This window comes from Carcharhinus amblyrhynchos, chromosome 32, assembly GCF_965287045.1.
Source record: "Carcharhinus amblyrhynchos chromosome 32, sCarAmb.v2.hapA, whole genome shotgun sequence".
Classification (NCBI taxonomy): Eukaryota; Metazoa; Chordata; class Chondrichthyes; order Carcharhiniformes; family Carcharhinidae; genus Carcharhinus; species Carcharhinus amblyrhynchos.
This window is the reverse complement of record NC_137355.1, coordinates 18,303,389-18,330,035: the sequence shown is the minus strand read 5'-3', so window position 1 is coordinate 18,330,035 and position 26,647 is coordinate 18,303,389. Positions and strand designations below refer to the sequence as shown.

General features: G+C 40.7%; 1 protein-coding gene across 1 annotated transcript in view; it reads left to right on the top strand.

Moving 5' to 3' along the window:
- The window catches only part of scaper (S-phase cyclin A-associated protein in the ER), a 359,135-nt gene that overhangs the window by 15,526 nt on the left and 316,962 nt on the right, over nucleotides 1–26,647 (top strand). Inside the window, exons 3-4 of the mRNA XM_080216291.1 lie at nucleotides 5,538–5,626; nucleotides 25,448–25,645. Of these exons, the coding sequence (XP_080072417.1) occupies nucleotides 5,538–5,626; nucleotides 25,448–25,645 (287 nt within the window). The remainder of the gene's footprint in view (nucleotides 1–5,537; nucleotides 5,627–25,447; nucleotides 25,646–26,647) is intronic.

Here is a 26,647-nt window from a genome sequence, read left to right as displayed (position 1 = left end):
GGTGCGGTGGGGCAGGATACTTTGTAACTGAGTGAGCGCAGGAGTATGTTGGCTTGTGGTGTGTGGTTCTGCTGTTGCTCACATTTATGCTTAACAACGTGGAATTGAAAGTAAACCACATCCGAAGGGCACTTCGCCATCTCATTATGGAGCACCACCAGGTTTCTATTGCAGTTGCTGGTGTTCAAGGCCACAATGTACATTCAGCAACTGAATTTGGTTTGTTGGGAGAGGAGCTGGGCATTAATGGAGAAGGGGTATATTAAACAGAATTTGATTGCTTTAGTCTAGTCGCAGTCTCATATCTTCAAGTTATAGTTTAAATTGTTGGGAGCAGGATTTTTTTTTAGCAATTCAGCTACAGTACAATATTATCAGAAAAGGCTGAAACAATCTGGGCTATTTTAATTGGAAATGTAGGACCAGAGCTATTTAATAGGGGTTTCTAAATTTTTGAAAGGATTAGGTTCTGTCCAATTGGGCAGGTTATTTGAGATGTGTGTGTACTATTTCAGTGTTGATTCCAATATTCTGTGTGCTTACTCTACAATGTGAGCTGCCAGTTTTCAAATTATTAGAATCGTACAGCGCAGAAAAAGATACTCCACCTTGTTATTTGAGGTGGCTAGGGGGTAGTAGGAATATGGGACACATTTACAATCAGTAGATTGAATAATTTGTGGTGAGTATGGGTTCCCCAATGTCTGTCATAGGGAAATTGGGCAGACTCTCATACAAGAGAATCTATCATAGCATCCCTATGGTGCAGAAGGAGGCCATTCAGCCCATCGAGTCAGCACTGACCACAATCCCACCCAGGCCCTATTCCTGTAGCCCCACATAGTTACCTTGACACTAGACTCAATTTAGCAAGGCCAATCAACCTAACCTGCACATCTTTGGACTGTGGGAGGAAACACACACGGACACGGAGAGAATGTGCGAACTTCATACAGTGACCCGAGGCCGGAATAGAATCCGATTCCCTCATGCTGTGAGGCAGTTATGCCAACTACTGTGCTGTCGAGTCACCCCAGAGTTGCAAGCTCGGATTAAAATTTCTAACATTTTAACCCATTGTTCTCCTGCCCTTCTACCACAAACGTTGCTCTTATTTCCTTCATGTTTAATTTAATTTCTTCCCCATAATCCAATTTGCTGATCAAGGCTGTAAGATGGATGTCTCTTACTCTCAATTTTATACTTGTGCTAATCTATAGAGGGTAGAGCACAGTGACTCAACAGGTTTCCTTAACCTGTTGCCCCATGAGGAAATTGCTGTTCAGGGCACCTCACAGGAGATAGATTAGGGACTTGGCAATCCGTTGATAACAGGTGGGTACCAAATGCTGGCATCTTTAATTATATGTTATTTTTATATTTAAGACATGACACAATGGTTCAAAATCTGTTGAACAGCACATTCAAAGATTCTCAGAAAATGGCAGTTTTCCCAATAATTTTTCTTCTGGAATGTTTCTTTGTAATTCAAATGACATGTAGTTATTTACATAGTTCTCTGTGCTTTGGGAAGTCCTTCCTGTGGATTGTTTTACAAAGCTTTTATTTTAAAAAAATGGAATTGAGAACGGACAGAAAAGGAATTGAGGTTTTGCATCATCCTGTGAATCCTCTACCATCAATCGCTTCATGAAATAGACCATTTTTAGAAGAATGTGCTCTTTTTTACTTTCAATCTTTCCATATAAGGACCCTGCTATAGAAATTGCCATAGTAATGGAAACCCCCTACGCTCAAGTCATAGAATCGTAGAATCCCTACAGTGCAGAAGGGGGCCATATAGCCCATCGAGCTTGCACTAACAACAGGCCCTAATCCCTGTAACCCCTCGTATTTACCCTATTAGTCCTCCTGACACTAAGGGTCAATTCAGCATGACCAATCAACCTAGCCCACACACCCTTGGACTGTGGGAGGAAACCAAAGCACCCAGAGACACAGGGAGAACGTGCACACACAGTGACCCAAGGCCATAATTGAACCTGGGTTCCTGGTGCTGTGAGGCACTATGCCACCAACTCCTGCGTCAGGACCATTATTGTTGGGTATCTAGACAATTTGGGAAAAATGATTTATAAATATTCATGCAGGAGAAAGGCCATTCAAGTAAATCAACAAGTACAGACAAATAGAGAATACCAAATTGTGAAAGACCCTGTTTGCCAGCAGCGCTGTCTCCTCTGAACCCCCTTCCCCCCCAAAAAAAGGTTGCCAAGCGCCAATTCAAAAACTCTTCACTTGCACAGCCGTATTCTGCTGGCCTTGAGTATATTGCACTGTAATGCTTGGTCTTGTGGTATATTTTTCCACTGTTAGCTACAACATAGCTTGAATGTTTTGCCTTCGCATCCAAGGACTAAGCAGCCAAGGCACTGCTAAACTTTTCCCCAGTTGATGGGAGGGCGTTGTATTGATTATTGGGAAAGTGGATCCTCAGAGTGGGCTGTCAGCGGTCAGGTTACATGGTCAAACAGTAGAAAATCGATGGGCGAGATGGGATAGTGCTTAAAACGATCAATGTTTTTAGTACCACAAGAGCATCAATAAAAGGGAGCTGGGGTTTGTCGTTTGTAAATTCAGCACAATTACTGGTTTAAAATAGCTCATAATGACAGGCTGCCTCGCTAACTCATTTTGTAGATAATGGCTGCACATCAAATTTTATTTGTCACATCTGTTATGTTTATTTGGCAAGTCTCAATCCTAAAGTGGGTATGGGATAACAAGCCTGTGGTAGAACTAGATAAAGCATTAAGCACTGCAGGAGATAAACTAGATTGACAGCATAAAAAATAGGTTATTTGCTCCAACATTGTCTTGCCTTTTGAGCAGGAGTTTTTAAACATGGATCTGATTCATACATTATTGTGGGGGTGAATAACAGGGGGTGAAGAAAGTAGTAGCAGTTTTTTCTGGAAGTGCTATTTGCAGTTGATAATTTCCTTGCTCATCTTAAATATGTCATAAATAAAACCTAGTCGACCACTATGTTTGCCATGTTGTGTTTTCAGCCTTTTATTCCAAAACCTTCAAATACTTGAGCAATGCATGTGTCAAGCATAGATCCGTATCCAAAAATCCATTCTTCCTTAAATTTCAGAAGCTGCCTAAAAAAGTACTGACTGCATTCTGTGCCAGACCTGTTTTAAAGTATATTTCCATCATTGAGTATTGATTTAAGAGAAGTCAAACTTGTTTCTGATGGTTGCTTTCTGTTTTATTCTGGAAAAAGTGTATCTGTGGGGCTGCTGTGATGCTTTTATGTTGTGAGCCAGTCAAGTGCCTGAAGCACTTGTCTATTTGCGTTTTGCAATGCATGCATAGGGAAGCCTGGATTCCCATGTTTACTTTGTTGATCTGATGAGATGTTTGTGAATCTATGGGTCTGTAACCCTGCTTGCTCATTCGCACCAAAGAAAGCCGTCACAGAATATCTTTGCAGTTCAGTTGCTTTGGTTATGTAGACAAATGCACGAACCATTCTGCAGACAGCAATATCCCACAAACTGCCCTGAGTTACCTAACCAGTTAGTGTTAGTGTCGATATTGGTTGAAGAAAAGAATAAAGAAGTGTATTTACCTCAACCATTGTCACTGGTGGATGGGCCTTGGTTTAATGACTCATCTAAAGGGTGGTGACTCGAGCAATGCAATACTCCTGCAGTTTAATGTTGAAATATCAACTTGGGAAATGTTCCCTCTGAGCTGTGCTGATGCAAGGCTGTTCATGGGGCAGCATAGTGGTTATCACTTCTGCCTCACAGTGCTAGGGACCTGGGCTCAATTCCCAGCTTGAGTCACAGTCTGTGTGGAGTTTGCACATTCTCCTCATGTCTGTGTGGGTTTCCTCCGAGTACTCCGGTTTTCTGCCCACAATTCAAAGATGTGCAGGTTAAATTGCTGATGATACAAAGTTTGGAGGTGTAGTGGACAGTGAGGAAGGTTTCAAAGCTTGCAGACGGATTTGGACCAACTAGAAAAACGGTCTGAAAAATGGCAAATGGAATTTAATGCTGGCAAATGTGAGATATTGCACTTTGGAAGGACAAATCAAAGTAGAACGTACAGGGCAAATGGTAGGACTCTGAAGAATAGAGGGATCTGGGAATACAGGTACAGAATTCCCTAAAAGTGACGTCGCAGATGGATAGGATCGTAAAGAGTGCTTTCGGTACATTGGCCTTTATAAATTGGAGTATTGAGTATAAAAGTTGGAGTGTTATGGTAAGGTTATATAAGGCATTGGTGAGGCCGAATTTAGAGTATTGTATACAGTTTTGGTCATCTAGTTACAGGAAGGATGTAAATAAGGTTGAAAGACTGCAGAGAAGGTTCACGAGGATGTTGCCAGGACTTGAGAAGCTGAGTTACAGAGAGAGATTGAATAGGTTAGGACTTCATTCCCTGGAGCGTAGAAGAATGAGGGGAGATTTGAAAGGGGTGTATAAGATTTTGATGGGTGTAGATAGAGTGAATACAAGCAGGCTTTTTCCACTGAGGCTAGGGAAGAAAAAAAACTAGAGGACGTGGGTTAAGAGTGAAAGGAGAAAAGATTAAAGGCAGTATGGGGGGGGGGGGCTTCTTCACGCAGAGAGTGGTGGGAGTGTGGAATAAGCTGCCGGGAAAAAGTGGTAAATGTGGGGTTACTTTTAACATTTAAGAAAAACTTGGACAGGTACATGGATGAGAAGGGTGTGGAGGGATATGGTCCAAGCGCAGGTCAGTGGGACTAGGCAAAAGATGGTTCGGCACAGACAAGAAAGGCCAAAAGGCCTGTTTCTGAGCTGTAATTTTCTATGGTTCTATGGTTTTCTATAAGTTGATTGGCCAAGTTAAATTGTCACTTAACGTCAGGGGAGCTAGTGGGATGAATGCATTGAGTTATGGGGATAGGACCTGGATGGGAATTTGGTTGGTGCAGACTCGATGGGCTGAATTGCCTCCTGCACTGTAGGAATTCTATGATTCTACAAATCAGGGAACATACAGGCACACAGAAGCAAAGAACCTTGTGAGTGAGCAACGATCTTCAAGGGACTATCTCGTCCAACAAGTTGGTTGCACACTGCAGAATTTAAGAGGGAATGTTGCTCAGAAGCATTAAATAAAATCCCCTTTAGCTAGTTGCGTTGCACTGAAGTGCCACTGAGCAATCCTGCTTTACAGATAAGACGTATGCCAAACAGCTGAAATATAAATAGTAATCAAAGTGCAGCATGCTCTGATATTCAATAGTTCAGGGAAAACAATGTAGGTAGCTGAAAACTACTCAGTTGCTTGCAGCAGTAGCAGCTGGAAAAAATCAAAACATTTTCAAAATAACTTTAACAGGTGCCACATCAGATTACTGTAAAGGTTTTTTGTTAAAGCATTTAATCTTTTGTCGTTTGGGAGACTTGGTTGTTCTTCAACGAAAGAACCTCCTCTCTTTGCTGCAGGCTGACATTAGTTATGAATTTCAACATGAACTTATTGTGCAATTTTTTCCAATGACTTTCCTTACGAAATTGTTCCAGGAAAATCCAAGACACACATCAGTGGAAAAGCACGGGAAACAGTGAAATCACAGCGATCTGCCCTGGCTTCACAAAGGGTCATAAAACAGGTACAATAAAACATTGCTTGGTTTCCATTACTCTTTAGAATACTAAAAGGGTATTTACTTGTTCCTAATAAACTGTATAACATATTAATCTAATGTCTGTGCATACTTTGTTGTTTCTTTCCATGAGAATTGACTATGCCTGCCTATGTAGCCCTGTCTCTCCATAATACACTCTCACCTGTGCTGTGATAGAAGAGAAGTTAGAGTGTGAAAAGTCTATATGGTTAGCCTCCATGATAATTATGGGGATTTACGCTTTATAACACAATTGTTAAAATAAGGACTGGCTGCATGACTTTAAATTTGGGACTGAATGAAATACCTAAGCTTTGTAGTATCCTACGTTTATATAATCATTCACAACCTCAAAGTGATTTATGGTTAATTATCTTGATTGCCTCATTTCTGACATCACTAAAGCATCAAAGTGTATGCACCATATTGCCTTGCAAGTAGCAATGAGATGATTTTTTAAATGTTGGTTGAGGGGTTTGAATTTTGACCTAGACACTGGGGGAACTTATCTATTCCTCCTAATGTGCCATGCAAGCTTTTCAGTTCACCTGAGAGGGCAGATGAGTTTAGTAACTCATTTGAAAGGCAGTACTACCTCAGAATGAGCAATTCTACTGGATGGGAGTCTACAGAATGGGACCTGAACCCACAACCTTCAGAAGCATGGATGGGTAGTGGTGGTGCAGCGTATTTAAACTAGACTAGTAATACAGAGACCCGGGATAATGCTCTGGGGATCTGGATTCGAATTCAGTAAAACCCTGGAATGGAAAGCTCACTGGTTCCCCTTTAGGGAAGGAAATCAACCATCCATCCATGGCCTGCATGTAACTTCAGATCCACAGCAATGTGGCTGACTCTCAAATAACCTCGTGCCACTCAATTCAAGAGCAATTAGGGATGGGCAATAAATGCTAGCCCACATCCGGTAAATGAATTAACTGTAAAAATACAACTCTCTTTCTGCTGTTTAGAGGAATTTATAATCTCTCGTTCATCAGCTTTCTAATGAATCTTCATTTCCAGGACTTCGATATCTTATAAGTGGCACTTGGAAATTCTTGCAATAAACCAACTGTTCGTAGAGTCATAGAATCCTACAGTGCAGAAGGAGGCCATTCAGCCCATCGAGTCGGTAGCGATCACAATCCCACCCAGGCCTATCCTTGTAACCCCACATATTTACCCTAGCTATTCCCCCTGACACTAATGGGCAATTTAGCAAGGCCAATCCAACTAATCCACATGTCTTTGGATGTGGGAGGAAACCCACGCAGACACAGGGAGTTGTTTGACTCATGACTTCCTTGCTTTTTGATCCAATTCTTCTACTATTAAAAAAACAGCCTTCCATTTGTCTTTTTATTACCTGCGCTCCATCTTTAAAGAAAGGTGAGCCAGAAATGGTGAAGTCTGAGAAAATCTGGCTAACTGCACTGTGAGATATGGGCCAAGTCCACTGAAATTGGCACTGAAGACAAGAGAATAATGAGAAACAGGACAAATAGGACTTAAGGAACAGTTAGTTCAATTTATTAATGTATGCGTCCAGTATAATTTAAAATTACACTATTAACAATTTTAATGCAAGCCAGAAGTAAGCATAAACCTCTGTTGCTGGGCTGTGAGAGAATGAGGACTAAGTGAAGACTTGCAATGGTAAATTCTCACCTTACCAGAAGGGTGTTAGAGAACACTGGCCTAATTGCAGATAGGAAAGTCTGATGAGGAGGCTTGAATAGGAACCTACCATTAGATATTGCAATCCTGCTGGCCTGAATTTCCTTTTGTCAGGATGACACCTTGTCTTTTAAAGCTGGTTTGGGTGCTAATTCTTTAGACTGACTTGGGTGATACAATACTTCTTCACACAAAGAGTTGAGAAACTGTGGAATCCCCTGCCCAGTAAAGCAGTTGGGGCTAACTCATTGGGTGTTTTTAAGGCGAAGATAGATAAATTTTTGATCAATAAAGGAATTAGGGTTAGGGTGAGTGGGTGGGTAAGTGGAGCTGAGTCCACAAAAAGATCAGCCGTGATCTTGTTGAATGGCAGAACAAGCTCAAGGGGCCAGATGGCCTATTCCTGCCCCTGGTTCTTATGTTTTATGATTAAGTATCATTGAGTAGATAAACTAATTATATATGGAGCAGTGTCCCCTTTCCTTTGATGTTACCTGTTAACTGTGTAGTGCACTTCATGACTGGTGTTATACAGAAGATGTGAGATCTGCAGCATGTGCAATAAACCAGTTGCAATAAACCAACTGTTCGTAGAATCATCGAATCCTATAGTCCAGAAGGAGGCTGTTCAGCCTAACGAGTCTGCAGCGACCACAATCCCACCCAGGCCCATCCTCATAACCCCACATATTTACCCTAGCTATTCCCCAACACTAATGGGCAATTTAGCAAGGCCAATCCAACTAAGCCACATGTCTTTGGACTGTGGGAGGAAACCCACGCAGGCGCAGGGAGTTGTTTGACTCACGACTCCCTTGCTTTAACTCCAGGCAGTAACTTCATATTCACTTATTTTCAGACCCAAAGAACTCACTCCTACATTTTTGTCATTAAGTGAAGATCTGTTGTTTCCAAACAACAGGTTGTGATGTGGTAGCCTGCATTTAATTTGGCAATCTTGTTTAACTCAGTATGTGTTGCATATTGACCTTTCATTTTCATATCCGTACTTGTGATTGGATTTGGTGGAGTTAAGTTTAGAAAGATTTGACAATTTTGGAAGTTGGAGAGGAACATGGTACACATGGATTAGACTTTTGCTGCCATAAGCTCATCATCATATATGCTTTAAAAAACATGCTGATGATATATATATGACATATATATGACATATTCTGCAACTGAATTTTGCTTGTCAGATTTAGATTTCAAAGTTACTTTTGTTGAATTCATGGTCTGGAATGACGCTACGTTATGCACATTAGAGGGTCCCATCTCATGGACTGAGACAGCTGGTCTCACTTGGCGTCCTGTTTGAGTTCTGCATTTGAACTAAGGAGAATCTTTCTCATTTGCAATAATAATGGTGGGACAATTGTAGAGGAATAATTAAGAGCATTGTCCAAGAAGATTATTCTTTTTGCTGGCAGTATATTGATGTTGATTTAGTGATGTGTGCTTTTTATTGTGAAACACCATATGGTTAAGGAATTACATGAAATGTTGCCTTGATGTTTCTGCTTCAAGCATGTTAAATAGACGTAACTTTTGTGAGTCCTGTTTGCTACTGACTGTTATTGTATATGGACACTTTTGTTTTCTGTCTACATGCATTGGAAGTGATGAATATGTTGATGGAAGATGAACATTGACCTAAGCAAGGACGGTGTAAATGTCAGTCACAAACCTGAAAGCTGAATTTTGTGGATAATTTTCCTTGCTTTAATTATTTGCTGCAGATTGTATTGTGAATGATTATCATTGAGTGATGGGGTGCAAACTGAGGATGCTGTTTCAATCTTGTTTGCTGGTGCCATCTTATATAACAGTGGTTCTTGCTATCTGGCATCATCAGAGCTTATGCATCATGATCAATAACAATGAACCTTAATGTATAACATTACACAGCTGAGGAAGTGTAGATCATCATACAAGACAATTTTTTAATACTTGGCTTCCCTTTGTCACAAATGATTAGTCAGTCCTGCAATCTGCTGACCTTTTCCACACACAGTTTTATATGCACTTTTATAATTTACATATTTAAATCGTTTGAAACCTACATGGGTATGGACATGATTAGGGAGCAGCTGTTCCCCGTAGTTGACGGGTCAATCATGAGGCGCCATCTTTAGTCCAAAAGACATGCTGATTACGTGCGTTGGCCATGCTAAATTCCCCCTCCGTCTACCCGAACAGGCACCAGAGTGTGGCGACTAGGGGATTTTCATAGCAACTTCATTGCAGCCTACTTGTGACACCAATATAGATAAATAAACAATCTTTTTGGGTAAGGGGCAGGAGATTCTGAGGGGATTTAAGAAAAATATATTTCACTCAAAGGGTGGTGGGAATCTGGAATGCACTGCCTGGGAAGGTATTGGAGGCCAGAAACATTACAACCTTTTAAAAAAAAAATTGGATGAGCACTTGAAATATCATAACATTCAAAGATAGGGGACACATGCAGAAAAATGGGATTAGCGTGCATTCAGTGGTAATTGTTGTTGGTGCAAACTTGATGGGCCAAAAGGCCTTTTCTGTGCTGTATGACTCTATCTACATACATAAAAAATTTGAAACCCACTACGTTCTGCACACTCATTTCCTTCTCTGTGAACAATATGTTATGTCTGTGTAGTGCGCAAGAAACAATACTTTTTACTGTATCCCAATACATATGACAATAATAAATCAAACCTCCTCAAACCTCAGGCATTGTAGTGAGAGTGATTGAAGCCAAATACAGCTTCCATCTGCTGTCCCCGAGGTTGATCAGCTCTGGACAATTTGGAGATTGAACCTTAGAATAACTGGCCCACTCATTGGACTATACCTTGATATTCTAACATTTTCATTTTCCTGTTGAGGCATTTTCTCAAAGTGTTGGCATGAGATAAGTTTGGTGTTGTCAGTATTGCACCATTAATTCACTCTTTAAAGTGCATTGCTCATAGATAAACAGCATTAAACATTTAGACATCGTGTAATTCTGCTCTCAAAACAGATAGAACACTGCTTATTATTTGTTACTTGACCCTCAACTCAACATTTTCATAATTGATTGGACGTGAAAAATACAATAATACATTGTAATCTATACTGTCTCATATATTTCCTCTGCTGCATAAAAACTATTTATGTTAAACCAGTTTAATTTGACTTGGTCTATCTCTGTCAATAAAATGGTCAAAATTGGACAGTTCGTATTAAATTGGAATGTATATTTTAGTTAAAAATCGATATAAGTTGATTGTTTTGTGCACAACCAAACACTGCAACATTAAAAATGTAGAAACTGAATTATCTCAATTGTACCGGCAGCAGAACAGTTTTTGTGATGAGGTGGTTTTCTGAAAAAAAAAGCCTTCTTGTACTAATGTTCTCAATTTGTCTCTTGAATGTGCTGAATGCCTATTGGTTCAACAGGCACCAGTGTTTTTCCAATATCGCATTCAACTGGCTATTCTTAATATATAGTGCTAGGCAACGAGAATTGGCAAATTATTTGAACTTTGGGCATGGCATTTCAGTGTCTTCTGCCCCCACAGTATACTTCAGCCAAGAACTGCTGAATAACAATAACGGGTAGGCTATTTTTCTTTTCCTAATCCAGGAGCACCAAGGCCATTTGTAGCATCTCTATTACCTAGTTAAGTATGAAGTGGGTACTGAACCTGGGATCTCCTGATTAGTTACTCATTGCCTCAACTGGAATAGTAATGAGGTTGGGAGGGCAGGAGAAGCAAGAACTGAATGTAGCCCAATCCATCGCGTAAACCAGCCTGCCATCTACTGATTCTGTCTACACTTCCTGATACCTTGGCAAAGCAGCCAACGTAATTAAGGACCCCTCGCACCTCGAACATAGCCTCTTCCACCTTCTTCCGTCAGGAAAAAGATACAAAAGTCTGAGGTCACGTACCAACCGACTCAAGAACAGTTTCTTCCCTGCTGCCATCAGACTTTTGAATGGACCTGTCTTGCACTGAGTTAATCTTTCTCTACACCCTAGCTATGAATGTAACACTACATTCTGCACTCTCTCCTTTCCTTCTCTATGAAGGGTATGCTTTGTCGGCAAAGGGCACAGGAAACAATACTTTTCACTGTATATTAATATATGTGACAATAATAAATTAAATCAAAGAATTGGGTCTAAAGCCATCTATACTCAGGATGTTAGAGTTTAATTTTGTTTTCTTCTTATTGGCTGTTGAGTGAAATGTAACTGATAAGTTGTTTGACAGGTGACATGAATATATTCCCGTTTTTAAAGGTCTTTGGATTCTCAAGTCCGCTTCATTCCAGGAAATCTTTTTTTCTGTGTAGAGACATCGGAATCACTTCTAATGCAATGTTGTGACTAGGTTTACTTGTAGTTGTAACAATACATGATAGGCAAATTGAAATGGCTTTTAATCATGTAATACTTAAATGTTGTGCCAATGTGCCTCTTGTGTGACAGTTGTTATTCTTAATCTAATCATTTTAGCTGTGGAGAAACATCTAATGGACAGTTGTAACTTCTTAAAAATTTGTGTTGTTGTGGGGACAGGTGATGTAAGCACAGGAGCAGCTGCATTTTCGTGAGCTCTGGCACTACTCATCTTTTAATGTTTTTTCATCTGATCCTAATGTGTTTACTCTTCTATGCTACACTGTTGGAAGATCCTAACTACATTGTGGCAAAGGGGAGCTGAATTAAATCAAGAAAAATCTTGTTTGATTGAGGCGGCACGGTGACACAGTGGTTAGCACTGTTGCCTCACAGCGCCAGGGATCCGAGTTTGATTCCCAGCTTGGGTTACTGTCTCTGCAGAGTTTGCACATTCTCCGTGTCTTTGTGGGTCTCCTCCGGATGCTCTGGTTTCCTCCCACACTCAAAAGATGTGCGGGTGAGATGCATTGCCCCTTAGTGTCAGGGGAACTAGCTAGGGCAAATACATGGGGTAATGAGGATAGGGTCTGAGTGGGATTGTGGTTGGTGAAGACTTGATGGGCCAAATGGCTTCCTTCTGCAGTGTAGGATTCTCTGAGGTGGTAGGAGATGGTTGGAATGGGGCCCAATTCTTAGTGACTACTTTTTTGATGAGCGGACCTATGCTTTGGTGATGCTGTTGACGTTGAGATGATGGCCGCCATTATGAGTGAAGTTGTGGTCAACAATCTTGGCTCCCTACCACAGATTTGTAATACTTTTTGTGAGGAACTGCGAGATATCCTTAAAAAAAAAGGATGAAGTGGCAAAGAGCATCCTGTCAATGGAAACATCAGTTTCCTCGGTGAAGGCTCACCTTTAGTTCTTGGAATCTTGTTGCATGGTATGTTGCGCTTCCTGGCTGACTCAGAGAGATGGGACAGAAGAAGGAGTATCTATTGAGCCCAGTCTCCTGAGGGGATGAATTCCCAGCTGACTTTGAGAATTGGCTGCTATGTTTTCATAATAATTTGAGAGCTGGCATTTCGCGTTCAAAGAAGCACATCGTATCTGGTCTTCGAGGCTTGGGTTCGGTTGCAGGCTCCGGACACTGGCCTGATGTTGTCTTGTCCCTGGCAGTCATCGAGGCAGATGGCATGTTGGGTCCTCATCACCTGCTGGGCTTTTCTTTGCTGTGAGTTCCGGACAAAATCATGCAGAATTGTAGGAGCTTTGATGAGGTATTCCTGACATTACTTTGGCCTTTTGTTGTATTATCCTGCAGTTCATTGTTACTCCTTAACTTTGTTCCCTTGTGATTTTAATCCTGATTTTGTCATATTGGCAAGGGTATATGATAAATGAGCACTGAGCGTTTGTCACCTGTTATCCTGTTACAACTGCAAAAATTGAATTGTTTATTCTTTTTCTTTTTGGTGTTTGTTCAGTGTGCCCCAATGATGGAACAAGGGAGTCCGTGGTTTAATTTTTTTTGGGTGTCCTTTCCATTGGGGAGTATGTTGAGTTGGTTATATGACATGAGGATTGTGTGGCATTTAGTTATCCGGTTTGTCTTTTTCTTGTGTGCTGTAGTCCTTGCATTTACACTGGGAGAGTACAATTTTAGTACCTTCACTTTTTTAAAAAGTTAAAATGAGTAGCAGGTTGGAGGGTAAGTGGTTTGATGTGGAGAGTTGATATGGCCTTTGTGTTCTCGTGGGTGAGGCAAATCCCCTGTTAGTACTGTTGGGGTCACATTTTCTTTTGTATTTTGGGATTAAGGAATCTTTACTCGTTTCCTGAGAAAGTACAGATAGATCATATATCCTGGAAATGACTGGGTCATATTTTTCGCTTTTTCATTGGCATCCCTGGTGATGTTGGAGTGGGGGAGTTATGTTTTGGTGCATGCCCAGGCATACCTGACTAATCCTTGAATATCTAGCTTTGTTAGTTTGGCCTTCTATTTTGATTTGGCTATGCAGGTAGTGGCGGTAGTTGGTTATTTGATTATTTGACCCATGGAATGCACGGTAGGCATATTGTCCAGTTGTGAGGTTCCTCTGATGAGGGGTGATGGGTTGAATCATTGATGGCAGGATCTAAGTGGCTGTCTTGAGCTACTTGTCTAGTTTGCGTGGAAGAGTGATGTGACTATTCTTGGTTGGTTGGCCCTTATTGTAGGGTATTGTAGAGCAGGTGAGGGTGGTAGTGGCTGTGTTTCTCTGGAGAAAATGTTAGTCGGAGGAGCAGGTTGCACTCCCCAAGCTGATCCCTTCTGGGGCTTCTGGACTGCTTTTCTTCCTAAGGCTTGGTTCCCTGGTGACGTGGTGTCCTATTGGTTGCGGGACATGAATGTGAGTCTAGGTGTGATGGTTCAGCATTGTGGAGTCTTTCTTCGGTTGGAGATTGGGCTATTAGGAGGATAGGTCACCTCCTCCAAGTGGTCTTATGTGGAGACTTGCAGTCTGTCCCCCCCTGTAGATTTGGACTCCCATGCGGAGGGCAGTCTGTATTAGAGGGTGTGCGTCATGTGCTCACAGTATTATCCTGTTATTCCCCCACTTTATTGGATATCCTCTCTTTTATCCGTATGAGAGGAGACACATCTACAACAATTGCAATGAACTACAACAACTGGAATCATTCGTATGAATATTTATAAGAACGTAAGATAAGAACTAGGAACAGGAGTAGGCCATCTGGCCCCTTGAGCCTGCTGTGTCATTCAATAAGATCAATGACTGATCTTTTCATGGACTCAGCTCCACTTACCCACCCGCTCACCATAACTCTTAATTCTTTTACTGTTCAAAAATTTATCTATCCTTGCCTTAAAAACATTCAATGAGGAACCCTCAACAGCTTCACTGGGCAGGGAATTCCGCAGATTCACAACCCTTTGTGTGAAGAAGTTCCTCCTCAACTCAGTCTTAAATCTGCTCCCCCTTATTTTGAGGCCATGCCCCCTAGTTCTAGTTTCACCAGCCAGTGGAAACAACTTCCCTGCTTCTATCTTATCTATTCCCTTCATAATCTTATATATTTCTATAAGATTCCCCCACCCTTTTCTTCTGAATTCTAAAGAGGATAGTCCCAGTCTACTCAGTCTCTTCTCATAAGCCAACTCGTTTTTTTCTGTATGTTTATGTGGAATAATGACTACTCTGTACTGTACTAGATTTCAAGGATTTGTTGCATTTCGTGAAAGATGTAAAGTGAAAACTTTCAATCAAACAATTTTTAACAAAAATTGTGAGTGAGCATTGTAGCTCTATAGTGCTGAGCTGAAGGTACTGAAGACTACAAACGTCTTGTGGTGCTGGAGGTGATCTGAGATGATGAGTGGATGATACTAACCAGGTTCTCAATTAGGATTTTGATGAGGTAAAATATAGGAGTACAAGGCAGTCATCCGGATTGTGCTCCTGCTAATACTATACATGATTCTTGGTGTCTCTTTAGACATTAAGTTGTTTGCAAGTGGGGGTTGAGCTATGAGGAGAGGCTGAATAAACTGGGCTTGTACTCGTTAGAGTTTAGAAGAATGAGAGGAGATCTCATTGAGACGTATAAGATGATGAATGGGATGGATAGGATAGAGGTGGAAAGACTCTTCCCGCTCAAAAAAGACAATAGGACTAGGGGGCACAGCCTCAAGATAAAAGGGGGGCGGTTTAGAACGGAGTTGAGGAGGAACTTCTTCACTCAAAGGGTGGTGAATCTCTGGAATTCTCTGCCCGTTGAAGTGGTGGAGGCTGCCTCGCTAAATATTTTTAAGACGCGGGTTGATGGGTTTTTGATAGGAGAGGGGATTAAGGGTTATGGGGAGAGGGCGGGCAAGTGGAACTGAGCAGCGACAGATCAGCCATGATCTTATTGAATGGCGGGGCAGGCTCGAAGGGCTGGATGGCCTACTCCTGCTCCTATTTCTTATGTTCTTATGGACATTGTGGCTTCAGGGGAATGCATAATTGTTGCTGTACTGGAACATTTTTCTGCCATTTCTAAAAGCAAATTTGTTCGCAGAGCAGGACTTGAAACTTTTGGCAGGATTGTGAAATTGCAGCTTATTTCAAAACGGAGGTCATAGTTTGAGAATACCTTTTAGAACTGAGGTGAGGAGAAATTTTTTTCACCTAGAGGGTGGTGAACATGTGGAATTCACTCTCACAAAATAGTTGAGGCCAAAACATTGTCTGATTTCAAGAAGAAATTCGATATAGCTCTTGGGGCTAAAGGGATCAAGGGATATGGGGCAAAGAGGGGAATCAGGATATTGAATTTGATGATCAGCCATGATCAAAATGAATGGTGCAGCAGGCTCGAAGAACTGAACGGCCTATGCCTTCTACTTTCCGTAGAGAAAAATTGTACATTGGTGCGTGATGCTGTCTCAAGACTTGAAGTGAGCCACACTTAAAACTATTGGGCCAACCACTATTTCCACAAGAGGACATAGATTGTCTCGACAATTATCACTATGAGGAGAGTTATTGGAAACAAAACGTTGGAGTTACTTGAAAGAGGCAGTGGGAGAGCTAATGTATTGTGGAAATAAGTTTCACTTTTGTCATATGTTTGCATATATTCAACCCTCGTAGCAGATGATAATTGAAAATTATTCCCATGAACTGCAAATAGGCAACTAGTGACTTCCCACAAGATCATGAGGGCATTGCTGCTTAATAAACCTCTAAAGCAGGTCTGGCTGTAATAAGACAATAATGGATGCATTGGCTTGATCCTTGATAAACCCTTGCTGTGTACTTGGCTTCCTATTGATTTTTAACTGCAGCATATTATATTCAAATCTCTTTTAATAATTTATGTTTTAAAAAAAAGTCTCCAGCAAAGTTTACCATTTTTGACTAGAATGTGATTTCATGTTACATATTATAGTAAACAATGTCATGTAGCTGGCTTTGTATTCCTCTCTTGAAATTCAATGCAGTAGTAGAGTAAAATTCCTTTCTAACTCCTCTACTGAAAGTGGACTTGCTGTTACAATGGCAAAATATTTTATATCACTTACTCTTCTTGTGAATAATTGAGTATTTTACGGTGAAAGTATTTAATCAGCGCACCGTAAAACTGGCTGTTCCCGATGAATAAAACTGAGCTGAACGTTTGGCAGTGAGGGCAGGGTTGTGCTCTGCACCTGAGCTCGGATGTGTAGCCCACGATACCCCGTGGGTTTCAATTAGCTTTTGATCAGCAGCAAAGAGAAAGACAAAATTGTTGTTTTGTTTCCCAAATTGCAGGGATTTAAAATCAATAAGGCGTGTGTGAGGTCAGTCTTCAAGTAATGCATGGCTGAGCTGTTTGCTGGGACTATTGATTGGTGCTAAGAATGTCAGTGTGGAGACTGGAGAAGCAGGAACTGTTAGTGCCTATTATGTAGGTGATGGGTATGCAAGCTACCCTATCCAAGGCCCAAAATTGAATTTTAAAATGTAACTTGACATTCTTTATTTCTCCATATGTTTTTTCCCTAGTGTATAATCATTCTATTTGAATTTTAAGGATGCTGATAGCTGCTACATTCTCTGAACTCTTGATCACTTAGATGATAGATGTATCATTTACTGTGTGGTAATGATAACAAGAATTTTTTGCTGTATTCCTGATTGTGTGTGTTTTCAGTCTAGGATAAAGAGTTGGCTGGAGATGAATATTAACAATGCGCTGCCATTCCTGTAGCTGTCCTGCATCTGGATCGCTATGACCCTTGCATTCAGCTAACGGAGAGTAAAATGCTAAGTTTTAGCTGCGCAGCCAGATTATTCTCTCGCAGGTAGACTGCCTCTTCTTTGAGTGGCAGTTATTGAACTGTGACAAATGAGTGGTGTCAGGTCTAGCTGGTGGCTGGGGACTGAAGATGACCTTTCCATTAGCCAACTGGTATCTCAGTCTGTGCAGTTGGATAGGGTTACACTCTCAAACGATTTTTCTGCTGCTAAACTGATTTTTATTAGTGACCACATGGCTACAAACTTTAAGCCTAATTTTCATCTGTACAATAGTGATTTCAGAGTCTGACAGAGATGAGTCTTACTTTGTGGGAAAAATATTTTTTAAAATTCCCTGTTTGGAGTGCCGTATACCAAGTGCATCCAGACTGGACAGTCTATTCCAGATACCAGCTGCGCTGTTGTCAGTGCAAGAGGAAAAATATCATCTGATCAGAATTGAGCATTGTACGAGGGTCGCAAACTTTGTGAGACCCAGTGAACAATTGGCTTTCTTTCAACTGATGCAGGTTTTCAGTTATAGCTCTGAAATTTAAGCTTGCATGCTGTAATTGACGGTGTAGGTGTTATCGCAAACTCAAGTAAGCTGCTATTTTAATGATGAAATTAAATAGTTAAGGCTATTTCATATGATGTGTTTCTGATTAAACTACCCCTACATATTGAAAGCTGCATCAGAAAAGTGAGGTTTGACAAATAATGGATTTTGCAATAATCAACATTAAGCTGAATGATTATTTTGAATGACTCTTGACCAGACTCAATTGTAAGTCATAGTATTCAGACAGTTTTGGACAAGTGATGTAGATAGTCTAAGAAATGGCAGATTTCCATCTAAGTAAACTCAAGATAGTACAAATGATTGTAGGGCTCCTGAGATTTATGTGTATCGTGGATAGATGGCCGTTGTCACCGTTGGGAAGGAAAGTAGAAATCTCTTCTTTGGAAGGACAGTAATTTTGAATTATCTTGGATGATGGTTGCAGAATTGTGTATGGTAAGCTGTTTATTCCCCATAGCTAGTTCAGGAAAAATCCTTTTGTGCTTGGGAACTTCCATATCTTATTTGTGTTATATGAACAATGATTCTTATAAAATAATGGAAGTTAAATGCCTCATAGATGAGAATCTTAGTTTCTTGTATTGTAATTGCAGAATGCTGTTTTTAAAATATAGAATACATATATTTTAAAAATTAAGGGAGTGAAGAAATACAGTATTTGAATGAAAAACTTGCAACTTTGCATATTGAACTGAAACTCAAATCTGTGCAGGAAACCTTTTGTACATTTTCAGCATGTTACGCATTATCTCATTCAAATGATCTGGTGGTTTCCAAAAGCACTCTGTATCATTTATGACCTAATAACCCTTGCGTCACTTGTTGTATCAAGCCGCCAATGTCCTCAGCCACTTGTATGATAAAAGATGTTGCACACAGAGCCAGCTTTGCTAAACATAAATCAACCAATCAAATTTATTTACAATTATATAATGTAAATGATTTGTAATGATAAATATACAGTACTGAGCATATAATCAAGGCTCTCACACATCCTGGAAATACTCCCTTCTGTTGGGAAAAAGGTACCAAAGTCCAAGCTCATGTACGAACCGACTCAAAAACAGCTTCATCACTCCTGCCATCAGACTTTCAAATGGACCCACCTCATATTAAGTTGATCTTTCTCTACACCAAAGCTCTGACTGCAACACTACATTCTGCACCATCTCCTTTCCTTCTCTATGCACTGTATGCTTTGCCTGTATAGCGCGCAAGAAACAATACCTTTCACTGAATCCCAATACATGTGACAATAAATCAAATCAAACCAGAACATTTAGATTGCCCACTTAAAAAATCAGATTTTGGTTATAGCCTTGCCCAGTTTCTCACTTGGAAGAATTCACATCTGCTGCATATACCAAATATTCATTCAGTTCTACAGTTTCAACCATAGCCCTGCAATTTCTCCTTTTACAGTTAAGGGACCCATGTCATAGGCAGATGCATGTGTTGTCAGGGTGCAGAAGATGATGGATAGACATTGGCAGCAGAGTATTCTGAACGGAGTTGAGGAGGAACTTCTTCACTCAAAGGGTGGTGAATCTCTGGAATTCTCTGCCCGTTGAAGTGGTGGAGGCTGCCTCGCTAAATATTTTTAAGACGCGGGTTGATGGGTTTTTGATAGGAGAGGGGATTAAGGGTTATGGGGAGAGGGCGGGAAAGTGGAACTGAGCAGCGACAGATCAGCCATGATCTTATTGAATGGTGGGGCAGGCTCGAAGGGCTGGATGGCCTACTCCTGCTCCTATTTCTTATGTTCTTATGTTCTTATGTTGGCCTGACATTATGTCTTCTAGTCTTGCACTGTTTTAATGTTGGATTGTTGCTTCAATCTTAATCCAGTGTTGAATACATAAAAGGCTATATGTTATGGTTGAAAATAACTTTAGATAGTGCAGAAATTAATAGCCTGCTTCCATTTTACAGACTGCTATTTGGAGTCTGACTGTATCCTATCTAGATATAATTAGTTACCTAATCGTAATATTTGCTTGCTAATGTTAAGGAATGTTTCTCAGTTCTCATAATTAAATTGATATGGAAATACTGGTACGAAACCCACTTACTTAATTTTTTTTTCATTGTTTCTAACCAACTACTGCCTCCACATCCCTGGCCTTTGACACATTTATGGGGAGGGAGAACTGTTCATTACAGTTTGAGCCAGCAGAAAACTAGGAAATGGCTCAAATGTTAGTTGAGACTTTGGCCAAATATTGGTAAAGCACTTCACTGGTACAATGTGCTGAAGAGTTAACAAAAGACAGGTTGGTTGGAAGGACAACATTGCAGGTGATGACCTAACAGCAGTAATTTATTGTATGTGAAGTGCTTTTGGAAATACTGAAAAATGTGATCTGACTCTATATATACATATATATCATATATTGAGCTGGCAGTATTCTTCCAGTGATGATTACATTGACAGCGGGTACTCATGAGGTTTCTGCCCACGTTAGATTTAATCTCAGCAGCACTTCTATGATATACCTCTTGGAACTTGTGGATTTTCTTACCCTGCCCCCTTCTTCAAACCAGGTAAATGTTTTTCGGAAGAGTGTTATCTTTTCTACCATCAAAGTCTCTAGTTTCTGATGATTTAATGAATAGTTTTTGATTTAGAACATTTCAATGTGACCTTTTTCTGATGCCCTTTATCACCCTGCTAGATTGCTTTGAAGTGAATTTTTGTTATGTACGTTTACCGTGATGCTTATCTGTGTGATTCTCAGATGTAGAAAACCACAGAGTAATATGGTTAGTAACTTGCTGAAAGTAAATTAAACAGTCTTTGAAATGCTTGAGCAAGCATGGAGGATAAAAGATGCACGCTTCATTCTCGCAGGTTAATTATGTCCGTTGGAGACTTGCTTTGAAACACAAGGGGCACTAGCTGCATATTAAGATTGTAAATTCCACAAAGTAAAGGATTTTGAACCAAGAGAACAAAGTGTTGATTTGTTATCATTTTGTTGTGCCTTAAACATTTGTGAGGCTTTCATTTTCCTTGTGCGTTCTTTCATCCAAATCTTTCCTTTTTGTTACCTCTTGTCTTCTCTGGAAGCTGGGATACAAATCTGTGGATGTTGGCCTCCACCAAAGTGGTCATCATTCTTGTTTGAGCAGAGGCTGTTGGTAACATTGGGCTGATTGACCATCATGCACAGTCACGTCTTTGAATGCAAGCTTTTCAAACTAGGGTTATCAAATCTTTGCAAGTTTATGTCATGGTCATGTCAAATTTGCTCGATTTGTTGGACTCATGCCTCTGAATCAAATGTTGCGGGTCCAAGCAGCTCTTCAGGGTTTTTGTACAGGGACTGAGGTACTACGAGAGAGAATGATGGATATGTAGAATTTATATGAAGTTGAATTCAATCACAATTTGGGAAAAATTCTCTATGTCGTATTTTATAGCATGTGGGCATTGTTGACAAGGCCAGTATTTGTTGCCCATCTTAATTGCCCTTTGACTGAATGTCTCGCTAGGCCATTTCAGAGGGTGTTAAAAGTCCAACTACATTACTGTGGGTTTGGAATCAGATATAGGCCAGACCAAGTAAGCTTGGCAGATTTCTTTCCCTGGAGGATGTTTGTGAACCAGATGGGTTCACAATCAATGATAATTGTCCATGATCACCATTACTGAGACTAGTTTTGCAATCACATATTTATTTATTGAATTTAAATTCCAACAGCTGCCATGGTGGGTTTTGAACCCATAATGCCTGGGCAATAGCCTGAACATCAGGATTCTAATCCAATAAAATTACCATTACACCATCATCTCCCTCGTATATAAAACAGTGATATATTCTTTAAACTTAGAAGAAACTCCCTAACGTATTATTCAAGTTCTTTCCAACCTTGCGTGTGCAGGTAATTATATCCTTGATGTTTAGAAACAAATGCCACTCAGGATTCACACTTAAGATTATAGTACCATTACATAGTAAAATCAGTAGCTGGTAAGGTCACTGAGTTTATAGTAAAATCCACACGAGATCCCTTTGTGATCCAATGTAGCAAAAAAAGTGGGACATGGATAGTGTTCACTGATTTTCGAGATGAGTTACAAAAGCACATTACTGCGGGTGCTGGAACCTGAAACGAAAAGAAAAAATGCTAGAAAATCTCAGCAGATTTGGCAGTATTTGGAAGGAGAGAAAAGAGCTGATGTTTCGAGTCCAAATGACCCTTTGTCAAAGCTTTGATAAAGGGTCGTCTGGACTCAAAACATCTGCTCTTTTCTCTCCTTAAGATGCTGCCAGACCAGCTGAGATTTTCCAGCATTTTCTCTTTTGGTTTGAGATGAGTTATAATCAGGCTGTTGATTTCATACCCTGCATATTTTAGCAAGTGCAGCATTATTAGTTCTTGGAGGCATCGTGTTTAAATGATGAGAACATACATGAGAACAGATTCCCAAGACTTCTGCCAATCCTGTTTGTTTCTGGAAACGGCTTCGGGACCCCTTACCATCCAATTTTTCTTTTCTTCCTTGTGGGACAGTGACTGACACAGTTAAGATGTGGGATTTGTAGAGTGGGAAATCTTTGCGAGCCAGTGCCTTCCTAACATTGAATGCTGAACACAATGTTACACGGAAAACATACAAAGTAAATAGAAGTAGGAGTAGGCCATTTAGCCCTTCAAGTTTGTCCCGCCGTTCATTACATTCATGGCCCTTCATCAAATTCAATACCCTAATCTTGCCTTTTCCCTGCATATCGCTTAATCCCTTTAGTCCCAAGAGCTATATCCAATTCCTTCTTGAAATCACACAAGGTTTGGGGCTTCAACTTCTTTCTATGATAGTGAATTCTACAGATTCACTACTCCCTGGGTGAAGAAATTTCTCCTCGCCTTAGTCCTGAAAGTTTACCCCATATCCTCAAATCATGACTCCTAGTTCTGGACTCCTCCACTGTAGGGAACATTCTTTCTGAATCTACCTTGTCTAATCCCGTTAGAATTTTATAAGTTTCTATGAGATCCCCGCTCACTCTTCAAAACTCCAATGAATGTAATCCTAACTGACTTAGTATTTCCTCATATGACAGTCCTATCATCCCAGGAATCAGCCTGGTAAACGTTAGCTACACTTCCTGTCTAGCAAGGACACCCTTCCTCAGATAAGGACACCAGAACTGTATGCAATACACCAGGTGTGGCTTTACCAATGCTTTGTACAATTGTAACAAAACATCTCTATCCCTGTGCTCAAATCCTCTCGTTATGTAGGCCAACATACCATTTGCCTTTTTCACTGCCTGCTGTACCTGTGCACTTGCTCTCAACGACTGATGCAGGAGGCCACCAAGTGCATGTCCACTTTTCTTAATTTACACTCATTCAAATAATAATCTGCCTTCCGATTATTGCCAGCAAAATGGGTAACATCACATTTATCCACATTATACTGCCTCTGCTGTTCATATGCCCGCACACCCAGCATATCCAAATCACGCTGAAGCATCTCTGCATCCTCCTCACAGCTCACCACTCCCCCCACCCCACCCAAACTTTGTATCATCTGCAGATTTGGAGATAATACATTTAGTTCTCTGTTCCAAATCATTAATGTATAATGTAAACAGCTGGGGTCCCAACACAGATCCCTCTGGTACCTCACTAATCACTGCCTGCCAATTGGAAAAAATGCCCAATTATACCAACTCTTTGCCTGTCTGCTAACCAGCTTTCTATCCATCTCAAGACACAATCCCTTATGTTTTAACTTTACATAGAATTTGGCTATGTGAGATCTTGTCGAAAGCCTTCTGAAAGTCTAAATAAACCACATCCATTGGTTCTCCCTGGTCAACGTTACTTGTTACATCCTCAAACAATTCCAGTAGGTTTGTCAAGAATGATTTTCCTTTCATAAATCTGTGCTGACTTTGCTTTCAAAATGCTGTGCTATGAAATCCTTCATAACTTCCCCACTACTGATATTAGACTCTCTGGTTTATAGTTCCCTATTTTCTTTCTACCTCTCTTTTTGAATAGTCGGTTAACATTAGTTGCTCTCTGATCTGTAGGAACCATTTCAGAGTCCAAAGAATTTTAGAAAATGATCACCAATGAATCTACTATTTCTAGGGCCACTTAAGTGCTCTGGAATGAAGATTATCAGATCCTGAAGATTTATCCACCTTCAATCCCATCAATTCCCCCAAAACCATTTCCCTACTAATACTGATTTCCTTCAGCTCCTCACTGGAACTTGTGTTTCTCAGAACTTATGGCACATTACTCATGTCTTCCTTTGTGAACACAGTAAAAAGTCTGACAACACCAGGTTTTAGTCCAACCGATTTATTTGATAGTAAACACAAGCTTTCAAGGTTTCCCTCTTCGTCAGGTGAATGGAGAGTTCTGGCCTCAGACAGAGCATATAAAGCACAGACAGTTTAGAGATTACTGATTAGAATGCGAATCTTTACACCTAACCTGCTGTTCAAGTCCTAAAGTGGCCGACAATGTGAGTGGAAGGAGCACTGATCACAGGTTAAAGAGATGTGCATTGTCTCCAGACAGCACAGTGAGTGAGGTTTTGCAAACCCAGGCAAGTCACGGGGGTTACAGATAGTGTGACATGAACCCAAAATCCCCGTTGAGACTGTCCTCATGTGTGTGGAACTTGGCTATCAGTTTGTGTGTTATCAGTATCAGCCTGGGTTTGCAAAACCTCACTCACTGTGCTGTCTGGAGACAATACACATCTCTGTAACCTGTGATCAGTGCTCCTTCCACTCACATTGTCGGCCACTTTAGTACTTGAACAGCAGGTTAGGTGTAAAGATTCGCATTCTAATCAGTAATCTCTAAACTGTCTGTGCTTTATATGCTCTGTCTGAGGCCAGAACTCTCCATTCACCTGACGAAGAGGGAAACCTCGAAAGCTTGTGCGTTTACTATCAAATAAATCGGTTGGACTAAAACCTGGTGTTGTCAGATTTTTTACTGTGTTTACCCCAGTCCAACGCCGGCATATCCACATCATTCCTTTGTGAAGACAGAAGCAAAATATTAATTTAGTTCCTCAGCCATTTCTTTGTTCCCTGTTATGTCCCCCCCCGCCCCGTTTCTGACCGTAAGTGGGGCTACGTTAGTTTTTGCCAGTCTTTTTCTCTTTACATTTCTGTAGAAATGTTTATAGTCAGTTTTTATGTTTATATTGGAGATCTATTGCTACACCAACTTGCCACCCATGCTTCTATTGTTCAAAGCAAAGCAATTAGCTTGTGGTTTTCTGAGGAATTTCTTAAATGTATTTTACAGTCACTTCCTTTATGGGATTATTAATTTGACCATTTCTGTGTGAGCTCACCTGTTGTGCAATATGCACTATATGAACTGCTATTTATTTTTTGTTGCAGGCTGCTTCAACAGAAAAGTCCTCATTGAGCACTGTTGGGGAGAAGAACGCAGTGGAGAAGAGCCCAACAAAGGGTCGACAGCCCAGAAAAATTGACTTACGGGCACGCTATTGGGCATTTCTTTTTGACAATCTTCGACGAGCAGTGGATGAAATTTATGTCACGTGTGAGTCAGACCAGAGTGTGGTGGAATGCAAGGTATGACTGTTATTTCTTTTCTTGTTAGGTAATTTTCAAGTTAAAGTTTATTTATTAGTGTCACAGGTAAGGCTTACATTAACAGTGCAATGAAGTTATTGTGAAATTCCCCTAGTCGCCACATTCAGATGCCTGTTGGATCAATCAACCTAACCAGCACATCTTTTGCATTGTGAGAGGAAACTGCAGCTCCTGGAGGAAACCCACACAGAACAGGAAGAATGTGCAAACTCTGCACAGTGACCCAAATTGGAAATCAAACCCAGATCCCTGGCACTGTGAGGCAGCAGTGCTGACCACTGTGCCACTGTGCTGCCCTCATCTGCATTAAATTATATGCCAAAAAAAATTTAACTCAACCTTTCAGGTTAAAATACTGCAATTGTGTTGATTGAATGTTAATTATATTATCAAGGTTAAAGTTAAAGATGAAGGGCATTGATTAACTGCCCTGAGCGCACATAAAGACTTTCCTCCTTTAAGAGCCTGTCAATTTAATTGGTTCATTTGTTAATTAGTTTGTTGTTTGTTCAATTGGGTTACTCAAAAGGGTATAAAGAAGGATTTCTGGGACATTGAGTGTGAGTAATGTAGGACGCCAAGGTGGTACAGTGGCTAGCACTTCTGCCTCACAGCACCAGGGACCCGGTTTGATTCCGGCTTCGTTCACTGTCTGTGTAGAGTCTGCACGTTCTCCCTGTGTCTGCTGGGTTTCCTCCAGGTGCTCCAGTTTCCTCCCACGCTCCAAAGATGTGCGGGTTAGGTGGATTAGCCATGCTAAATTGCCCCTTACTGCCAGGGGGACTAGCTAGAGTAAATGCATGGAGTTATGGGGATAAGGCCTGGTGGGATTGTGGTTGATGCAGACTCAATGGGCCGAATGGCCTCCTTCTGCACTGTAGGATTTTATGGTTCTATGAGCAGGTGGGCATTGGACATTTAATGTTGCATTCTGTTAAATAAACTAAGTATCATGAAAAGTATTTGTATCTAGTTTCACCA